The sequence below is a fragment of the Asterias amurensis genome, chromosome 13 (genome assembly GCF_032118995.1).
Source record: "Asterias amurensis chromosome 13, ASM3211899v1".
NCBI lineage: Eukaryota > Metazoa > Echinodermata > Asteroidea > Forcipulatida > Asteriidae > Asterias > Asterias amurensis.
Genome location: NC_092660.1, coordinates 5208789 through 5231545, shown reverse-complemented (window position 1 = coordinate 5231545; position 22757 = coordinate 5208789). Strand labels below are relative to the sequence as shown.

Genomic DNA, 22757 nt, shown 5'->3' with positions numbered 1-22757 from the left:
ACGGTTTTCCTTTTACCTCGTCGGCTAACACGGTCGGCCATTTATGGGAGTCAAATTTTTGACTCCCATAAATGGCCGACCGTGTTAGTTCGCACAGTAAAAGGAAAACCACGCAATTTCGAGGCAAACTTGTGTGGATCATTGTATTCTACTTTTAAATTATCTTTCCAACCATATGCATTTTATAACAAACGGTTACAAACGCTTTTTTATAGACCAACTCGTCCGATCCAAGGCAACGTGTTCCTTTAACAAAACAACTTCCTTCTATGCCATAGTACATACAGCTTGTAGGAATCAGTCGCATTGTTTTCACCCAGATGCCTTGCGCCTATGTTCGTAATGAACAACAAAATGGCAACATAAACTCTCAAAACGGCTGTCTAAAATAATGTCGAATGTGACGAATATCAACGTCACTTTTTAGGTATTTCTTTTCGATAAGCTTCAAGGAAAACGCACAAACAAAAATAACTTGCAAAAGAATGTTTCAACATTTTCTCATGTTTTTCGTTTATTTGTTTAATAAATGTAAAAAAACACCAAGAGTTGGTACGTGACATTAAGGATATTTTTCCGAACCAATTGCATTGTCGAACATGTTACACAAAATTTATGTTCGAAAACCCACCTTTACAATTTTAGAAAACCATATCTGATGAAAACCAACAGTGATTACAAACCTCACAGTCGCTATATTAGTTGATGATTTATATAATTATTTGAATAAAAAAAACAATTTTATAACAATATTGTTTTGATTTCCCCAAATTTTGCTTTTGTAGTGATGATAAATTATTAATAAAACGATCATTTTTACACGAGCGTGGGAATTACAAAATTATTAATATACAAAATGCTGATCAATCAAAATAGCACGAACCATTGAAACTTCAAAATACTTTAATTCGACCATAATGTCCTTTCCCGCCAAAATGTTAACACCAGAACAAGTTGGGCATGACAATAAATATAGGTTTTCTCGGTCAATTTCGGAAAATGAGCAGCCAATTTAACCATCAGGCTAATATATTTTAGTCGAAATCGAATGCTACTGAAAAGGGTCATTCGATTCCGTTGTATTTTTATTAGTCAAATGTAATGTTGCGTCATTCGATTTAACAAAATAATCATTCAATTTAGCAATTCATCAAAGCAGCATTCAACCTGTTCTTGAGGCGTGTGTGACACGAAAAAAGAATGTTGATACGCTAAATTGAACAGAGTGCTAAAGACATTTGTCTCGACTCAAAACGAAATTGAATGGCCGGATTCTAACTTTGAAACGCAGTAACAACTGGAGAGGCAGAACAGCTTTAAATCGAACACATGGAAATGAAATTGACTGCTGAATTTCCAAATTTGACCGAGAAAACCTATAGTAGAAAACAAATCTACACATTTTAAAATAAGATTATTGTAGCATTCCCATCGATGTAATTACAAAAAACTGAACAAGTAATTTTTTGAAGTTACTTTGGTTCAATGCGCACAATATCTTGGATGAATACAATTTTTTTTAAATACCTGAGATATATCTAATTAATATCAACTCCACAAATTATCACCTCGCGGTGAACGTTTACTACACTTCCTTGGTAGACTTCTCTCCTAGTCCTCTGATCTGTTTAAGTATTTAATCTAAACGAGGGCCATTGGCACCTCGTTGGTAAAGGGGTGATTTGCTGGCAGTGTTACGAAATAATTTGTACAAGTTTTAAGTTCACCACAGATAGTGTTGTACAACTTTGTATACTTAACTTACAATTAAATACGGTATGAACAATCTACAATTGTTTACTTAAATCATACAAATGTAGCAAAGAACTGGACACAAGAAGATGCCCATTTTAACATTTATTTTATTATAAAACTTGTTTGTTTCTATATAATAGAATAATGCTGAAAATTGTGATACCTAAAAAAATATATCTTCACTTAAAAATGTTAACCTGCACAGTTTATGTACATTAGAAATAATTATTGTGACTTTGGCTGTTTAGAATTGTTTCTCTTTATCATCGTTTGACAGTTGGAACAAGAAAGGGTCACCACATCAAACCTTATGGGAAATAATATTATTGAACTTCTTGTAGTTTTTTAAAACAGCAACCATAGCTCGATTTCACAAGGACTAAGATGAGTTGTCAATAATTATTACCATAGTAATATGTTTGTGACATCCCTCTTTGCTTTTCAGATGATATTTAATCGCACTTAAAGGCAGTGGACACTATTGGTAATTGTCAAAGACTAGCCTTCACAGTTGGTGTATCTCAACAAATGCATAAAATAACAAACCTGTGAAAATTTGAGCTCAATCGGTCATCGAACTTGCGAGATAATATTGAAAGAAAAAACCACCCTTGTCACACGAAGTTGTGTGCGTTTAGATGGTTGATTTCGGGACCTCAAGTTCTAAATTTGAGGTCTCGAAATCAAATTCGAGGAAAATTTCTTCTTTCACGAAAACTATGGCACTTCAGAGGGAGCCTTTTCTCACAATGTCTTATACCATCAACATCTCCCCATTACTCGTATCGTAATCAATAAAGGTTTTATGCTAATAGCTATTTTGAGTAATTACCAATAGTGTCCACTGCCTTTAAGAAGCTACATGTAATTGGGCCCTGTACATTAGAGAAAGGCGGAATTGGATGAAACTTAGACAAATCTGAAAGAATCGTGCAAAATTTCAGTTTGAAAATGACAAACATAAATTGATGTAATAATTGTGGTTAATCCATGGGGGGCGGGGCTCTGGCAGAGGGGTTTTCACAAACGATTCGGTCAGATGTGAAAGTTAAATTGTTTCACCACTCATTTGGCAAAAGAAAAAAAAACATCAATGAGGTCATAATAAATATGGTTTGTCTTCTGAAAACGACAGCTGATTTGGTTAAATATTAACACACACCTGCGAGCTGTAAAATATAATCAAGTATAAATACCTGATATTGAAAAAAATGTTTGTTAATTACAACTGTACTACATTATATACAACTGTTTGTTTGTTCTCCTTCTTACTGTACGACAATATATCATGACATTTCAACACAATTATGGTACTTAAAAAATGTATAATAAAAATAATACTGACTATACACAGTATACACATTTTTTGTTTAAAATATTATTTTGGCAATCAATAAAACACCCCCATTATAGAAATGATCCATTCCTCACAGCTGGTTCAATATAATTGGGCCAAATGTTGGCCAGAGTAATCCACTGTGTTCAGGAGGTAGGTAACTTAAAAAACAATGAAAGTTGAGTTAACAACTTGGATTTTAGAAGACACAGTCTATGGTTGTACTCGTTTTGTAAAAAAAGTAATTAAAAAAAATAAAAAAAATAAAAACTGTTTCGACAAAAAAACAACTTTTTTGACAAATTCAAATGAAGTTGATGCGAGTTTCTCGTGTAAAATTTACTTGGTGGCCAAAACAGATAACATCCTCCATTTGGGAGGAAAATCAGAACAGATCGAGATTAATGCTATTAAATGAGAGAAGCATTTTGTTTTTTGTTTTTAACTTCCAGACAATCAAGTGAAACCCAAACAAGACTGGTAACCAACATCAAGGTGATGTCACTTCTACTGTCATTATGTGTGACAAAAGTGACGTAAGTCAGGTTACCGGGCCCAATTTCATAGGCTGTTAACGGTAAGCAAATTTTCATGCTTACTGTAGCAGAAAAATTTGCTTAAGCCTAAGCGTATTTCACAGATTAGCAAACAAATTGGGCGGCCATCTTCTGTGTTTACCATGGATTTGCATTGTGACGTCATTTATTTTTGTGCGGTAAGCACCGGAAGGTTGGCATGCCTTTTTGTGTGCTTAAGGTTAGCAGCGCTATGAAACCGAAATTGCACAGTAAGCACAAAATCGGCCGCTAAGCAGCGCTATGAAATTGGGCCCTGATGTTCATTCGTGTCTAAAAAGAGACACACTTAGAACACAGAACTCTGTGAAATGGGATTTCTTCGTGAACAAACTATTAAAAAACATCCTTAAAATTTAAAGTGGGGAAGGTAAAGTTTCCCCATGCAAGGAAAACCTGCCGACAAAATATCTTAAGTATTTTCGCTGGTAATAAAACCAGGGAAATTTTACTCTGTACAATCCCAGCCATAGCTTTCACTTTTTTTAAAATCAGTATATACAGTGATAAACCTATAAAACATGTACTTACAACTTGGCAAAAAAAAAATTACTGAGTCTTTTTAATAATAATATAATAGTTATAATACATGACCTCCTATGTCCTCTTCTTTATTCATACATTTTAATATTTATATATAGAGTGTTTTTGACGCATAAGCATTGAGTAATATATCAATACCAGTCAAACAAACAAATTGCTTTTCATATACAAAAAAAAAAACACTGTTTAATATTCATAAGATACACTTAAGGTTAACTTGCTATTAGCATAAATAAATATTCATAGAATCTTTACACTCCCAAGTAGGTAAAACCGTTATCTGTACAGTGTTGCTGCTCAATACCAGGGCAGTGTTTACGTGGTGCCTTGTCGACGTGTCAAAGGTCAGGTCTTGAGGTCACGAAACGACCTGGTTTGTGCCAGTCCTTAGCATAGCAGCTGCGTTAGTATCTATAAGAAAAGATAAAGTGGCAAATAAAATTAGAGTAAAGTAATCTTCGGCTGGATGCTTTGAATCTGGTGCTTTTTTTTAACAAACTTATTGAAAGTTCAATTTTATAATTTCCTCTCTCCTCAAACAGGCATGGTCTTTTGTGTGTGTGGCCAATTAATGGTCTACTGCTTGGGACTAGAGTTCTGATGGCTAAGTCATCAGAGTGTGGGTTCAATTCCAGATCATGACACTTGTGTCCTTCAGTAAGGCACTGAACCATAAATGCTTCTCTCAACCCAGGTGTATAAATGGAAACATATTAGAGGGCTGAGAAGGTATTGAATTGAACCCCTTAGCGCTAATTTTACCCCAACATACCAGCTGGTTTTTTCCCCCCAACATGCCAGACGTTTATTCCCCCCAGACTACACCTCTTTTTGTATGCCTGCCATTTTTTCCCTGGCCCTCCAACTGACCTTTTTTATTTACACAGGTGAGTCCGAGTTGCCATCATCTTTTTCTCTTCTCCCTTCGAGCTCCCGCATCTTCGTGCTCTTCTTCTCCGTCTGGTCTCTCCGCCTCTTGTGGTACTTGTAGCTGTCCGTCCGCTCCCCGGCGCTACCACCCCCGCCGCACATGGGGTGAAGGATGGACACCATTGCTGTGGCTGTGACGGTTGTCGTCATCTGGTGGTGAGGCATCTGAGGGGAGTGGCTTGGCGAAGAGGAGGAGGAGGATGTGTAGTGAGGCATGTTAGGATGGTGGACCCGAGACTGGTGGTGGGGCCAGTGGGGCCGTGATTTATGCGGCTTACCCTGTGAGAAAAAGCAGGGGGAAAAATACAGAATTAAATGTTGTGCATTAATCCGAAGTGTTCAAACTAAAACATAAGGAATGCGAAGTAACTTTTTTCAAAGTACCTTTAGAAGGTAGCTAAAGTTTTACTTCAAATGCATTGATCGATCTTAAACTAATGCTTAAATTATCATAAGGGTTTAGAGGGGATTTCCCTTTTAATTAAAAACACATAAGTCTTCAAATTCAGATCCGATTTGAAAATAGCTACACAAACTAAAAATCTCTAGTCATAAAATCTGATTAAGTTTGATTAAATTTGAGGGGTGTTTTGTGATCTTAGTTTTCACATGCCTTTTGAAATCCAGTTACAATGAATTAGGACTTTCTTGGTAGATTGCCCTGGACTTTTTCTACATGCATCTGCCTTTAAAAACCAGTTAAAATTCATTTGGACTTTCTTGGAAGGGTGCCCTGAACTTTTCCCTACCTCTTGTCTTCTTGGTTCATGGCACATCGTCTGCACAACCACCTCAGGTGGATGAACCTCGATCCTTTCTCCGCCGTATCCACGATACATGGCGCTGTCGCCAACAGACGACTGCGACCCGTTGTATTCGTCCTCCCAGCCTCTCCTTCTGCCCGGGCGCTGCCGGCCCTGCATGGAGGCACTGCTCCTCTCCATCGGCGGTGTAGGAGGTGGGGTCGGGGTGGTGAGTCGGGTGGCGTTGTTCAGTGGGCGTACCTCGGCTGGGGGGCCGATCAGAGAGAGGATTACGGGGAGCAGGATGAGGCCATTCAACATCCCGATGACGATCAACGCAGAGAAGACGTAGAAGAAGTAACTGAAATGATAAAATAAAGAACATGAAATATGGAGCCGTCTTTCCAGATTTGTATTGATTGATAACTCATATTTATCGGTGTTGATCAATAGTAGGATCATCCCTGACAGGGGAGCAGCAACCTGCATCATGAGGCCAGTCACTGGATTTCCAGCTCAAATTAGCATACCTCCAACATAAGAAAACCTATATAAAGAGGACATTTCCCTATGCCCTATCTTTACTATAAAGGCAGTAACCTTTGCCATCTTAATTCGAAGGAAAATACCTATAAACCCCTTAGTAATCCAAGCAATGGAAGATGTGGCCTTCACTTTTCCCTTTATTTTTTAAGACCAATACTACACAGTGTAAATAGGGGTGGCACCCCCCTGTAACCAGGGCATTCCACATCAAGTGGTCTTTATTTACGTTTCCATCACTTGGATTCACTTCATAGTGTTGGCGGCTCGCTATCCATTCCAACCCCTACAGTGCGCCTAAATTGACCCCGTGTCGACAGGGGCCAGTGAGCTGCCCAGGATTTTCACTCCTTCGAAAGAAGGAAGAAAAAAAAGGTTGGCTGGGGTCAGGTGAACTTTCCGCTGCACCTGTAACCCAATCTGTACTCATGAAGACAGGTGGATGGGAGCCATGGCTTACAGAGTTCAAACGGAATTACACCACTGCCCATTTCTACGTGACGTTGGGCAAGTTGAAGTCTCGCCGGCCACTGATTTGTTTCTTCGGGGCAATCGTTAATTCTCTTTTAACTTTCCATGATGGGGGACTATTACCTCCAGGTATTTGGTAGAGCAGCCTTGGGATGGCTGGCAAAACTGCTGATCTGAGTATAAGTGGCTTTTAGTTGAGTTAAAGGGGATCTTATTCCATAGGTCCATAAAGAAAACGTTAACATCACACTTCCAAATTTAAAGACACTGGACACTATTGGTAATTGTCAAATACCAGTCTTCTCACTTGGTGTATCTCAACATGCACAAATAACAAACCTGTGAAAATTTGAACTCAATTGGTCGTCAGAGTTCGGAGATAATAATATACACCCTTGACACACGAAGTTGTGTGCTTTCAGATGCTTGATTTTGGAAGGTCAAAAATCTAATTCTGAGGTATCGAAATCAAATTCATGGAAAATTACTTCTTTCTCGAAAACTATGTTACTTCAGAGGGAGCCGTTTTTCATAATGTTTTATACTGTCAACAGCTCTCCGTTGCTTGTTACGGAGTAAGTAAGTTTATCTTCTAACAATAACTTTAAGTAATTTCCATTTGTGTCCACTGTCTTTAATAAAGGGGATCTTATTCCATTGCTCCATAAAGACAATGTTTCCTTCACACTTCCAAATTTAAAGACAGTCATCGCAAAAATAAAGTTATTGCTGTGCTGCATATTTTTTCACTAACAAATAATTTGCAGTCAATTGCAATCATGGGGAGAAGTAACCAATCAAGCTTTTCGTTTTGTAGCAAAAGAGGAAAAAAACTTCTGAGAATGTTGTGGGTTTGATGAACACTGCATGGATCAAGTTTCCATACAAGAAGAGTTTTGTAAAATGTACTAGAGAACAATTAGAAGTGTTTTCAAGTTGATGAAATAAAAGCAAAATAAATTCCCATGAGAATTTTTCTTTAGACCCACTGAATGAATTACAGATCGACACACCCCTTCTGTGGACTCCAACTCTCATGACAAGGACCACCCAGAATTAACAAAAGAGGTCAACAAAGGTCAGCACAGCAAGTTCACTTCGGACTTAAAGACTCGACAGAAGAAATTAATTTAAACCTGAAAGGAAGACGATAGTTTTGATCTTCGAAGCACTTTGTAAAAAACCTTTACCAGGTGAAAAGTTTAGCCCCTAGTTCTTTTTGTACATTTGCGCAAGATAAACAAATGGCCAATCTGCCAAATGTTTTCTGACATGAGAATGTTGGGGGAGAGAGGACACCCCCTGGCAAACTTGCTCTCAATGGTCACTGCCAATGACAGCTGCATAAACAAACTTGCTTTTGGACTGTACCATTGCATACTAAGGGGCATGCCAATCCCGCATGGTTCCCACAGGGGGAGAAGACGATCAAATAAATCAAATTTCAGGAGCCAATTTCCCCAACCTGTCATAGATATCAGAGGCGGCTGATATTTCCATCTATCGATTTTTGTTATCAAGCTTGAAACTCTTAAATATTTACATTTCGAAAATCTTAAACTTCTCCCTTGGCCAACCATGTCCAACCTTGGAGGAAGGGACCAACCTGTTGTCATTTCCCACATAACAGTTTACTTTAATAATGAAGTCCAGGTATGTCTAGTTTTGACCACCCAAGATTCTTAACTCCACTTTCTGACCACAAACACAATAATTACTATTTCTCAAATTTGAGAACAAAATTTGTAAATAAAAACGACAGCCCCAACATGGCAGCCCTATAGATAGGCTCTCAACTTATCAATGCATTAATTGATTGTCAAATATTTACATTCCAATCTAACCTGTTAACAGTACAAATTTAAACTGAGAAAACTTTCACTTTACTTTAAACCAAGTTTTCACTTTTTTACTTCGACAACATTTCACTTTTAACTTTGGCCATTGCCTAAAATTTTGCCATTGCCTAAACCAAGAAAGGTTTTATGCCAATAATTATTTTGAGTAATTACCAATAGTGTCCACTACCTTTAAACCAATGATTCTTTATCCCCGATACAAATTTAACATCCATTAAACTTGCATAACATCCCTTCCAGCAAGCTTAAGTCCTATTCACACTTCAGCAATTCAACACTGGTCCCTTGCTTTATGGTTGTAAAATGAAGCAATTTTTGACGAGAATTTACAAGGGTCCTTGAATTAACAGAACAAAATTGACATCCCTCCACACAATGTGACATTTTACAACCATGGTACAATTTAGCAGGGGACCCTTGTTTAATTGCTCTCATGTGAAAGGGGCTTAAGAGACCATTTTGAGACCAGTACTTCTAGACAAGAAAACCTGCAGTAATTCCACAAGGACACTCGCCTAATTCAACAACCTACCCTCCAGCAAAGACTACTTGTAAAAACAACTATGTAGGCCTGTAATGACTTAAAGATGCTATGTCTAAATTGAAAACCACTTTGACTCGGAAATTTAGATTCCAATTTGAAATTGTTGTTTTTATATAAAGCCACTAAGTTATAAGCTTCCATTTTAGGAATTTATTGCAGTGAAATCTGCCAATGATAAGTGGAACTTATTTTAAAACTAAAAACATGTTCTTTTTAAGATCCCGACATCATCATGTCCATTCACATTGTACGAGTAATTTTGCATGTTAAATGCGTTTTGTGCATTGTTCCTGGCATTTCAGAAAGTTTTTAATGCTTTTCATTTTCAAATAGTATTATCTGTCAAAATTTGTTTTGTTAAAGAAAAAAATACATCCTAACTTCTTTTGGCGAAAAATAAAGGCAATGCAACTTTTTAGTGTGAAAAATTCTGTTTTAAACTAAAACCTAAAAATGTGGGTTTGTTTTATGAAAGTTCATAGATGATTAAAGGCTCAAATCAAATTATGAAACCAAACAGGGCAAACTAGAGCATTACAATGTAAGATATCTGGGCCCAATTTCATAGAGCTGCTAAGCACGAAAATTTGCTTAGCATGAAATTTCTTCCTTGATACAGATTTCTAACTTCAGAATTTAGTTTTTTTCTTACCTCACGATGAAATCAAACTCGGACCCAGCTAGCATGACGACACCCAGCAGTGTTGACAACGCACCATCAACAACGGGAGAGAACGTATGCTCCAGAGCCATGGTGACACGTTTGTTACGGTCGCCAATGGCCGTCAGGTAGGCCTGGATGAAAGAAACGAAGGGGGAAATTATCAATACGCGCCACTAGAGGTCAGAAATACAACTGGATGGACAATCAAAGTTAACTGATTAAAAGGCAAATAATACCTTTGGTTTTTGTAACCGTTTGGCTGTTTTAGTCTGGTATAAATGTAGATACAACAAAACTTAACTGTTAACAATTAAATTCAAAAGTGGTAGCTTTTTTGAGATATCTCTGAAAAATCTGGCGATATCTATGCAGGGAGTATAATTTGTGATTGGAACACATTGAAATGTTTTTGAATCTCCCTTTAAAAACACATTCCTTTCAATTGTTTCTCAAAATGTTCAAAATATTCAACAGCTGAATTGAATCTTATTCAAGTAAGTTAATAATATGGTCCATAATTTTTGGAGTCATTACCTAAATTAGATTCTTTCTTTTTCTTTTTCCTGTATTAATGTAGCATTTTCGTTTATCCTTGTTTTTTATTTGAATGAGTGTGGTTCAATAAGCCCAACTTCAAAACTTGAATTCCAACAAAAAACTCTTTTCAATTGAAACCCATTTTACAGGGTACTTACATAGCATGTATGAAGCGTGAACTCCACTCCTATTCCCACTGATATGATGAGGGTAACCGCTGGGATGGCGCTAAGCTTGACTCCGATTAAACCCATGAAACCAAAGAGCTCTGTCGTTATCATCCCTAAAACAGATACCTGAAAGTTAAAAACAGGAACGAAATTAGCAAACTGTGAACAAATTCCTTTAAGTCGCTTGCTGGCCTGGTTTCCCTATTATGTTTGAACCAGAACTTCTAAGACGTTTCAATTCAAGAGGTTAACGCTCGTTCCCACATTTCTAAAACAACAGAGTTCCAAGTCTGCCACCACCTAGTGTCCCCCTGTCTTGGCTATCATCTAATAGCTTGCCTTTTAAAAAACTTTCATACTACAAAAAAACCCACAAAACTTTCAACCACAAAATTTATAAACATACCAGAATGAGAGCTGCCCATGGATTAGCCAGCATGACAGTCATCACAAAGAAGCTTGCTCCGAGGACGCTCAGCAACGACAAGAAGAGATAGAACCTCAACTCTAGGTACTGCTCCCAGAAGGTGAAGGGCACCCCCATTGGATAGTTGGGAAGACCCTGATCGTTGAAGTACTCCGAGAGATTGCGGACGTCTCGTACCACGTTGATGAAATCGTCGGTGTCCCGAAGATTGTTGAGATAGAACGGGAGCTGGGTGTAGTTGAGGGTGCTGGATCGGGGTACTGATTGAGGAGACAGACAAAATAGAAATTACTTGATTGTCCAGGAAATTAATTTTTATAGCAACGAGTCAAATTTTCGTTTACAGTGAACAGCAAGAGCATAAGACTTCACAGTGTTTAAAGGAAGCCATGGCAAAACAACAAGCAAAAGAGGCCATCACAACATTATAATTTGTTTATTTAGGCTCACTGTATGAATCGAGTTGGTTTCAAGTTATTTAAAATTTACCCAGAGTCTTTTTCTATTTTGATTATAACTTTAAACTTGATATTTGAAATGAGAAAGGTGTATACCCTTGAGGTGATCCCATGGATTTCCAGATTGTATCGTAAACTTGGTTGTGATCTCTGGCGATCACTACCGACCATCATTAAGAGTATAGTTGTTTTGCTCTTTTATGCTCATTTCATTTCATTAAGTAATTCTGGTTGTGAAGCTGAGAATTCTAAATAAAGAGAACTTAATCACTGTACTAGCCAAGAACCCAAAGAAGAGAAGACGAGGAAAAGTTTCAGTTTTAAATGTAGAAAGGAAAACCTGAGAGAAATATTCCATGGAATCAGGTAGGATTCTTAGTCCATACCACACAGTGTTGGTTTACCTTGAAATGTTTCTCTTTGGTTTTCTTTCTACACCTAAAACTGAAACTGTCTTCCTCGTCTTCTCTCCATTGAGTTCTTGGCTAGTACAGTGATTAAGTTCACTTTTCTAAGAGCCCTTGGCTTCACAACCAGAATAAATGAAATAAAATTAAAAACTTCTACGCTGACCTGATCATCTTATTGCTGTAGAGGAAATTAAAAGGGATTTGGCCGAGGAGAACTTACTTTCGACATCTCGGTCGGTTTTACCTCCTGGTGTCCACGAGGTTGGTGTAGGATGAAGCATAGCTTGGGTGGCGGAGTAGGAGAAAGTGTCAGAGTTATACCAGACGGTCAGATAGTGATAAAATCCATCAGGGTTGATCACTCCGTGATCGTCAACTAGTCGCTCCGAAGTGAACTGCAGAGAGGGAAAGAAAATCATAAAACTAAATCACTGCTTTAAAATGTTCTTACATATAGATCACATCCAACGACTCTTAGAACCACATGATCTTGTAACTTGTTTTGCATATCTACCACTGTGATGTAAATTTTATTTTCATTCAGAGTTCATTCAGATGCGAAACATACCTGAAAAGTGCTTGACTTTTAGCCATGTTGGGCCGACATTCATAGCAGTAAAAATTCAATAATTTAACAATTCAACCTTCTCATAAGCACTCTAAGCGCAAATAAAATTTCAATCACTTCAAACATACCCTGTTGTAGTCAGTGGGCTGCACCGGGTTGCCCGTCTGAATCAGCATCTTGTAGGCCAAGACTCCTTTCTCTGAGGCATTGTTATACCAGTTGTTATAAATAATGGCATTGCCTTTCTTATCCTTGTCAAACTCCCTTTGCATTTCTGTAGTCAAAGATTTGAAAAAAGAGCATTGTAAGATTGGACGGTGTCAGGTTTTAAATCACGGGTTCTCAGCAAATCTTTCCTCTCTCAAAATATTTTAAAAGCTAAGTTTTAAATAACCAACCCCTAATGAGTATCAACACTTATTAATTGAACATTCAAAGAGTCATGAATTTCAAAGAGCGACCTTTTAAAAAACCAATCCCTGATGAGTATCGACTACTTTGATTTGAATACTCAATGAGCTATGGATATAAATTAGCACCATCTTAAAGAACCAATTCCTGATGAGTATTGACACTCTTTAATTGAATATTCAGTGAGCTACGCATATCAATGAGCCAGTTCCTTACCAAGCAGCCAATCCCTGAAGGCGATCAACCAGAAGGTTGGCAAAGAGCCGTCAGGATCCCGGATCACCTGCATGATGTTTCGGAACTCCGAATGATAAGCATGGAGCAGTCGCTGTCGGTTTGCATAATCAAAATCCTCCTGGGTCACGCCGTACATGTTGTAGAAACTGAAATATTTCATTTGCGTCTCCAGGAAGTCCTCTTCAGGGGTCCCCCTGGGGACAATGTCCGTTATTTCTAATCCATCCTCGATTTGCGTTACCCCGTAGATTCCAACTCCGAGCAAACATGCGAATAAAACCAGGACGACAATCTGTGGGTGAAGTGAATCAAGAAATTAGTTCATTCATAAAGTATCTAGGTTCAAGAAACAACTTTCCCTTTTTATCTGGGCAATTCACTTAAGACACCAACCAGCCTTGATTTAGGCTGTATCCAAAGTAGCAGCTACAGCTCTGACTTTAATCTAAAAAAAATTGGAGGTAACCATTTTCAAATTTTAAGAGCGTCTCGTAAAACTCACCTTCACTTGTAACTTCTGCAGGAACGGCGCATAATATCCACGCGCAAATCCTGATAAGCTCCACCTCCAGCAACTGGCCTTCCTGTATCTCTCCCGTAAACTGGGTCTGTCTCTTTCAAAAGAGCTCTGCCTTATAAGAGTTCTGGTGGAGGCCGTCGAAGCGGCCGTTGAGGGCGGTGTTTCAACGACTGGCGTTATGCCAGCGGTGGTCGTCGCCGACGACGGATGTAAGACTGTAACCGCTTGCACATTGGATTGCAGCCGGACTTCCGTACATCGAGGGGGTACCTGTCTTGTATTGGCAGGCCTGGGTTGGACCCGAATGATCCTATTTGCACTTGGACTGGGAAAAATGAATATTTCAAGAATTGATTAGTAAAAATTTAACAACACAACTTGCATGATGAGGAACTGAAGATAAGCAACAGATATCAGAAAATTAAAGTAAAAAATTGCTTCAGATCTTCTCTACAATCCAGTTTTTGGAGTTGTTCCTTATCCTTGTTCCTTATATCCTCTTTGTTCATGCACTGTAACTAAAATACACACAGTGTGTCGTTACTAGTAACCAACTATTAAAAAAACATAAACTTGCCTTACAGTTCATACAATTTTGCCATTTTGTGAATCTGTTACCTGTTCATGTTTGTTGTGTTGTCATTGAGCCTTCGAGAAAGATGCTAGGGTCGAAACATCCGGCCATAATTTATTTTTTGCATTTATACCGTAGACCATTTTGGTTGGTAAGCAGTTTTGAAAAAGCTCATTCTATTTCTCATTTTGTGAATCGGTCAAAACTTTGGTTCTACAAAACTAGCAGACCCTGTTGTGTCAGGAAATTCCACGGAATCCACATAATTTTAAGGGATACCACTGTTGTATTCTATTGTTACTGTCTATAGGATAGCCTCACCTTTTACTTGTTATACAGCAGAACATGTCAACCCGTTTTGCTTCACGCCTTTCTATATCTAACGCCAAGATGGCCGGGAACACAAGGATTATAGCCAGAAAGTTGAATACTATTACTATTGCAAACTGAAAGAAGAAAGAGAACAAGAAATTGGGTCATTACAAAAAAGACTTGAACCAAGGACTACCAACTAGGAGTTTCAACAATCAATCTGTTAATTGTCGCAAGGACATAATGATAGTTTTACCGGTAAAAAGAGCGTTAGCAATGATTGTGCAAAATTGTGTTTTAAGAAGAGTGCAAAAGTATGATCGTTGTGGGGGATTTTTTTTGTTTTCAATTCACAAAACCTTTATTTACAAGAAGGTTAATTCTGCATGAGAATAGTAACACAAATTTAACACTAATACAATTTTTTTAAACAAAATCCTGAGAAGGATTTGAACCCTGAACCATTGAGTTCCTTGAAATAAGAGGCACTGCAGAGCCCATTCCCTAAACACAAAGATTTGAACCCTGGACCATTGATTTGCTTAAAATGAAAGGGGCCCCCCAGAGCCCACCCCCTAGTCATATTACACACAAAAAACTTTGACAGGGATTCAAACCATAGACCATCTACTTACTTGAAGTGAGAGGCACCTCAGAGCCTTAAGATTCGAACCCTGGACCATCGATTTGACCAAAATAAAAGGGACCATGAAAGGGACCCCAAAGCCAACCCCTACCTCTTACACACAAACAAACTTTGACAGGGATTCAAACCCTAGACCATCTACTTACTTGAAGTGAGAGGCACCTCAGAGCCTTAAGATTCGAACCCTGGACCATCGATTTGACCAAAATAAAAGGGACCATGAAAGGGACCCCAAAGCCCACCCCTACCTCTTACACACAAACAAACTTTGACAGGGATTCAAACCCTAGACCATCTACTTACTTGAAGTGAGAGGGACCTCAGAGCCCATTCCCTAAACATTAAGATTCGAACCCTAGACCAGCTACTTACTTGAAGTGAGAGGGACCGCAGAGCCCATTCCCTAAATATAAAGATTCAAACCCTAGACCATCTACTTACTTAAAGTGAGAGGGACCTCAGAGCCCATTCCCTAAACATTAAGATTCGAACCCTAGACCAGCTACTTACTTGAAGTGAGAGGGACCGCAGAGCCCATTCCCTAAATATAAAGATTCGAACCCTAGACCAGCTACTTACTTGAAGTGAGAGGGACCTCAGAGCCCATTCCCTAAACATTAAGATTCGAACCCTAGACCAGCTACTTACTTGAAGTGAGAGGGACCGCAGAGCCCATTCCCTAAACATTAAGATTCGAACCCTAGACCAGCTACTTACTTGAAGTGAGAGGGACCGCAGAGCCCATTCCCTAAACATTAAGATTCGAACCCTAGACCAGCTACTTACTTGAAGTGAGAGGGACCGCAGAGCCCATTCCCTAAACATCAAGATTTGAACCCTAGACCATCTACTTACTTGAAGTGAGAGGGACCTCAGAGCCCATTCCCTAAACATTAAGATTCGAACCCTAGACCAGCTACTTACTTGAAGTGAGAGGGACCGCAGAGCGGGAATAGGAATAACAGCTGCTAGAAGAAAGGCACAAATATTGTTGATAGAGGTCAGGAGGACGCTAACCCCGGACCGGCGTAAAATCTCACCCGTCTTATACTGTCAAAGAGATCAAACAAGAGAAAGAACAAACTATCACTACAGATGCATCACCATGACAATTGAGAAATAACTTGTGAGTTTTAATCAATCTCAGTTTGCATTAAAAATAGCGGACACATTAAATACTTACTGTCTTTTGAATCATTTTTACACCCAATGAAACAAATTTGTTATTTTATACCTATTTGCTGGAATTAAGGTTAACTTAAGAATGAAATATTTTTGGAAGGGCACCTTGTTTTGTTAACTATTCTCTAACTACGTTAAAATGAGTGGTTTGTCATCGGGTTGTTTGTAGAAAAGAAAGAACATTTGAAAATAGTGTGTTTTGATACGATCGAAATGACAAGTCATTAATAAAAAATTTTGTATTTATACCAAAGGTCTTTAGGTTGGTAAAAAAAAGTACACAAAAGCTAATATTGTATCTTCTAATAAAATAAATACAAGAAAACAATTAGGATACTTTGTTTTGTGGATTGAACAAATTATATTAAAAAACCATCTTCCAATTTTGTATAAAAATATATCATTCAAATGATTAGGATCAACCAATGGCTCTATATATTAAAGGCTCTAGAGCATAACCAGAAATAAACATTATTTAACTATCTATTTATAGCTCTGAAACCACGCATGAAACCAAAAACACATCCAGAACAAATTAACTTAAAACCCAAGAAATATTGATTTCACTTTGAGGTTTCTCGCAATAAGCCAGCGATATCAACAGAAAACCACACCAACATATCTTGGTGCACATTTTAGAACAAAAAAAGACCCACACATTCAAGAGCAGAACGTGTAAACTATCAATTCGTCAGCACTACAGTTGCAAATGCCTGTGACATGGAAAAGGACCACCAACAGTTTCCAGCTCGCTAATATCATGGCCGAAAGTCCTCTCGGATTCCACAACATTACTATCCCCACCACCCAAAAGGTTAGCTGTGGTATCACCATGACCTAGTTTACAGCTGAAGCTGCTTTCTCTTTACTGCTGATTGAGGTTTGAACTCTTATTTTCCCCTCGGACTTCTTCCTTAAAGGTATTGTTCTGGATTGGCAGAGCTGACAAAATATAGTCACAGAAAATGTTCATGTTTTGTGTGGCTATAACCACACACATGAAATAATACAAAAATGTATACCTCTTGGCGTCAACCATTGTGCAATCAGGAAAAAATAGTGAAGGTAACAAATAATGCACATTGTTCTTAATTTAGGTTGTACCAACCCAAATCAGCTGTTGCATTTTGAAAGGTTTTCAGATGCATTTTCCAATCCTTATTAATATTAATTCATTTCAGAGGGGAATTTTTCAATGAAAAATGTAGTTTGAACCATAACCGGTAAGCTTTTAGACTAATATACAAATATTGTTATCCTTTGAGTATCTGTTATCCTTACAATTCTGTTTTATTATACCTTTAAAGTGTGTATTGGGGGGGGGGAGGAGGTTATTTGTGGAGTGAGCTGAAGGGTTTGACACAGTTTCAATGTCCCAAGGCACTGCGGAAGTCATGCCATAAATGGACCACAAGGTTTGATAGAAACTACAGACATAAATAGTGGGATATTTATGGGTGGTTAATCCAAACCTAATGAGTAGTTTTCCCCTCTCCCAATATGTTTTTGTTTTTTGTTTTTTTTCAGAGGAAAAAAACAGACCTCCATGTTGGTACTCAAAAACTGTGAGTACAGCTTGTTTTTTTTATATATATGGTTTAAATATTCAAACAAAGGCCCCTTTTCACTGACCAAATCACATGAAACAGACCTCCATGTTGGTGCTCAAAAACTGTGAGTACAGCTTGTTCTTTATATATATGGTTTAAATATTCAAACAAAGGCCCCTTTTCACTGACCAAATCACATGAAACAGACCTCCATGTTGGTACTCAAAAACTGTGACTACAGCTTGTTCTTTTTATATATGGTTTAAATATTCAAACAAAGGCCCCTTTTCACTGACCAAATCACATGAAACAGACCTCCATGTTGGTACTCAAAAACTGTGACTACAGCTTGTTCTTTTTATATATGGTTTAAATATTCAAACAAAGACCCTTTTTCACTGACCAAATCACATGAAACAGACCTCCATGTTGGTGCTCAAAAACTGCGAGTACAGCTTGTTCTTTTTATATATGGTTTAAATATTCAAACAAAGACCCTTTTTCACTGACCAAATCACATGAAACAGACCTCCATGTTGGTGCTCAAAAACTGCGAGTACAGCTTGTTCTTTTTATATATGGTTTAAATATTCAAACAAAGGCCCCTTTTCACTGACCAAATCACATGAAACAGACCTCCATGTTGGTACTCAAAAACTGCGAGTACAGCTTGTTCTTTTTATATATGGTTTAAATATTCAAACAAAGGCCCCTTTTCACTGACCAAATCACATGAAACAGACCTCCATGTTGGTGCTCAAAAACTGTGAGTACAGCTTGTTCTTTTTATATATGGTTTAAATATTCAAACAAAGACCCCTTTTCACTAACCAAATCACATGAAACAGACCTCCATGTTGGTGCTCAAAAACTGCGAGTACAGCTTGTTCTTTTTATATATGGTTTAAATATTCAAACAAAGACCCTTTTTCACTCACCAAATCACACGATTTTACAACTATGCACTAAAAAGACTAGGACAAAGTTTTACCAACAGATACAACTGATGAACTGTTTTCTGCTGAGCAAAAATATCAAAATGATGAACGGGTTGTGAAACAAGCATCACTAATCCTAGAGATAACCCCTGGAAATGTATCCTCAGAAATAGAGAAGTAGATTCAAGAGCCTGTCGCACTTATTTTGGGGAAAAATACAGCATCTTTTGTTCCAGGCAGACTTTAAAAGGTCTGAATTCAGAATAAGTCTGAAATTCATCATCACTGGTTGAGCCTGGTCACCTTGGAATAAAACAAAATTATCACTAGGCTTAGAGATCTGGCAAGCAGTAATTCACCCACACCTTGCCTGTATACTCCTCTTGAAGTCTGACAAGAATGAGAAGGGGGGAGGTAGGAAGGTAAAACAACACACACCAGCTGTCACCCTGGTAGGTATGCGATAATAAACAACCCACCAAGCTGGTTAGCAGGAAAAAAAAGCTTGCCTGTCCATATGGCATTTGGGGGCCCTTGTACTACCACCAATATAGCCTGACTGGGTGATGAGGCAAATATTTATGTCCTCTCCTTGTATAAACAAGATAGTCTGTGTAGATATGTGAATGAAGTCTGACTGCTCCTTGAGTGTGTGCTGCTGCCACTGTAGAGCATGGAGGTCGAAAATAGAGCTTGCAGTTGCACCCTGCATATTCTTAATCCACGATGTTAAGGTTTACCACACCAAACAGAGTGTGTCAATTAAAAGTCTCACAAAATATTTTTCAACCCAAAACTTTTTCTGTAAATAAAAGATTTCAGAATGTGAAAGGTTACGTGGGATTGTCAACTTCCAACCTACAGCATTTGAGATACTCTTTCCGTTAACAAATTCCCTACTTTGTTGAAGAGTGTATGGTCGTTTATCCATGATGGAATCTGACCAGTTTACTCAATTTTTTTTTTTTTTTTTTTTTTTTTTTTGGGGGGGGGGGGGGGGATCATGAACGAACTTTGCTAAACATTGAAAAGACAAAAGAAGTTAGGTTAACTGGTCCACCTGGCCAGTCACTAAAATAATTCTGGGCAATCCCTGAATATAATTGTGTATTTTCAAAAAGAGCATTACTCAAAGGGTCCAAATAACCCCAAAATATGAAATGAGTGAGAGAAAGGGCTAGATTTTTCCTGTTCTTTCCATTATCACAGCAGTCATACAAATAGCACCAGTCATAGAAGCATCTACAGCAACCAGCTCCGATACTTCAGTGATATGGACAGCATCTGCAGAATTAGCACTCCCCGCGTTTTTGCGGTCTATCCTTTCATGCCGAAAAATGCAGACACCATACAAGAGATGTCTATGCCACAGTGGGACTCCCCTACACCAGCACAACACCAAAGGTCTCGGCAAATGAGGCGAGGTTAACCTAATTTAGACCCTATTTGTTCCCTCTCCATGTTTCCAGAATCACAGCTGAACCGCAAGTGAGGGACAACAGGCTTCGTTTCTTCAGCACAAATCCTCGATGCAGAGGAGAGATCATGGACTTTTTTTCATAACTAGAACTATCCCTTTTTTTTAGGGGGGGGACCCACAAGTTTTAGAGATTTTTCATGTAATGGGCATGATATTTAGCCATTGGGAAAAAATAAGAAAATGCTGTTGGGTTGAAGGGCTGACCTTCATTCAATCTAGGCCTACACAGTACAGTGTACAGTCAAATAATCCAGCAGCAAAATTTACATAGGATGCAATGGCAGACTGTCCATAGTTTGAAGATTGTGCAAGAAATCTGTGAGATGTCCTGAATATAACTCTGGGCACATATGGTCCAAGGACACCATCAACATGACAAGATACACCTTATGTAATAGTACCAATGCAAGAGATGATCAGTCTTCCTGGACATCTTGAAAAGATGCAAAGGACAGACCAGCTCTATGGACAGACTAGACTACAAGCAAAAAATGTCTCCCAGAACACTTGAAGGATTTACTACACCACACTCCCTGCATATTAATGTCAAATGTGCAGAGGTCTCCAGCCCATTAGATAACTTTACCATCATCCAAAGGGGGTACTGGGAAGTGCCCTAACAGCCTGTGGTGCCATTAGGATGTAATTTGAGCCACCACTTAGCTAGATACCCCCATCTGGTGAAGGTTTGAGGGGTTACATAACAGGGGTTGCACCCCCCCTTTCTGAACATTAATCTGCAGACCACTGAATGGTCCTTTGTACAGCCAGATGGTGGTCTAGAGTGATTCAAAGATACACATAATGCCATTGATTACTGTCAACCCAGAACATCCTTTTCTTCTTTTATTGCAACATCTTTGTTCCATGTTTTCTACAGTTCTTTTTACACTTTTTGCTGTTGTCTCCATCTGTCTGTTTTTATTCTCTTATGTGATTCAGTGGGCCTTGAGCATGCTTGGTGTTTCCCTTTGCACCATAATTTACTTGATGTTTGTGCAATAAAGGTAACAAACTGAACTACTTAACTCAACTAATTCTATGACTCAGCTAAAAACTCGTCTTCAAACTCCTCTTCTAACATATACTTAAAAAAATACTTCATCTGAACTGAGACAAAACTGAAATATTTCACACAAGTTGGCCTCTGTCTCGTGCAATCAGGGAGATTATTAGAAAACTACATTTAACACAACAGGGATAAAGTTTCCCTTATCAGGCAGACTTTCGAATTTGTTGATCAGGACATGGAAAGATAATTTTCAGGGCCTGTTCTGTAGAATAGTAGTTCTGAAAAAACCTTTTTTTTTTTTTTTTTTGGGGGGGGAGGAATGTGGCACCAATACATAAATTACATCAGACTGTCCTTAATCTGACAATCCTTTTAGATAAGCCGCAGAGGGGTTAAGCTTTCTCCTAGCTGGAAACACCACAATCCCACGGATTTGCCTCGCAAGATAATCCCTGAACCAACAGCAACGAAGACACATACATACACAAAACCACCAACTGTAGTAACACAAACTAGACCATCAAATCCAACACCTTCCAAGAAAGTGCTAACCTTGCTCCAAGCAATGCTCCAAGTACAAGTGTAAAAACTCTAAATTAAATCAGACAAGATGTTAAAGGCACTGGACACTTTTGGTAATTGTCAAGACCAGTGTTCTCACTTGGTGTATCCCAACATATGCATAAAATAACAAATTTTAGATTCAATTGGTCATCGAAGTTGCAAGAGAAATGAAAGAAAAACACGCTTGTACCACAAATGTTTGTGTTTCCAGATGCCTAATAAAATGCTTCAGCTGAAATCATTAAATATTCACTTATGCTAACAATTATTTTGAGTAATTACCAATAGTGTCCAGTGCCTTTAAAGAGTCCCACCAGTTTTTAAGGAAGGGGGGTTTCTAGATTCCCTGCTATTGATCCAGCTGTCCTTGTGGGAACAATCGCAGTCTCTGTCCGTCCGAGTCCCGATATCCTAAGATTTGAAGTTCGGCTGAAAAACTAGTGGGTGAGGACGTCGGCGCCTTTCTTCTCAAGAGTCAAAAGGTTATTTCAATATTGTTGGTGCCAATTCCTGTGCCAACTTTGGCTAAATCTCTTCACTGGGGTTGGGTAGGAGTATTTTCTCTTTTTTTTTTTACAACAGAGACACCACTAACCATTTAAATGGAACAAATTTCATCCTTTGGACATTACTTTTCAACTTCGACATTTCTCAAGTCAGAATATTCGGCTATGTTTAACCAAGGTGCACATCTTTAGTTTTGTTATTTTTATTTCAAAATACATATTTTGTTATACAAAATCAACCATTTGACAACAAATATTTCTTAAAATTTGGTTTAAAAAAGCTGTCCCGGAA

The 22757-nt window shown here is 38.2% G+C and overlaps 1 protein-coding gene across 3 annotated transcripts in view; it reads right to left on the bottom strand.

Annotated features, from left to right (window-relative positions):
- Nucleotides 1–230: 230 nt before the first annotated feature.
- Nucleotides 231–22757, bottom strand: part of LOC139945993 (protein patched homolog 1-like) — a 93976-nt gene continuing 71449 nt past the window's right edge. For all 3 annotated transcript variants that reach the window (XM_071943567.1, XM_071943566.1, XM_071943568.1), the window contains exons 14-25: nucleotides 16158–16283; nucleotides 14597–14721; nucleotides 13684–14026; nucleotides 13161–13473; nucleotides 12662–12807; nucleotides 12186–12360; nucleotides 11077–11357; nucleotides 10659–10796; nucleotides 9952–10094; nucleotides 5889–6243; nucleotides 5080–5418; nucleotides 231–4620 (exon numbers count right to left, since the gene is read on the bottom strand). In XM_071943567.1, the coding sequence (XP_071799668.1) occupies nucleotides 5089–5418; nucleotides 5889–6243; nucleotides 9952–10094; nucleotides 10659–10796; nucleotides 11077–11357; nucleotides 12186–12360; nucleotides 12662–12807; nucleotides 13161–13473; nucleotides 13684–14026; nucleotides 14597–14721; nucleotides 16158–16283 (2475 nt within the window). In that variant the 3' untranslated portion in view covers nucleotides 231–4620; nucleotides 5080–5088. The remainder of the gene's footprint in view (nucleotides 4621–5079; nucleotides 5419–5888; nucleotides 6244–9951; nucleotides 10095–10658; nucleotides 10797–11076; nucleotides 11358–12185; nucleotides 12361–12661; nucleotides 12808–13160; nucleotides 13474–13683; nucleotides 14027–14596; nucleotides 14722–16157; nucleotides 16284–22757) is intronic.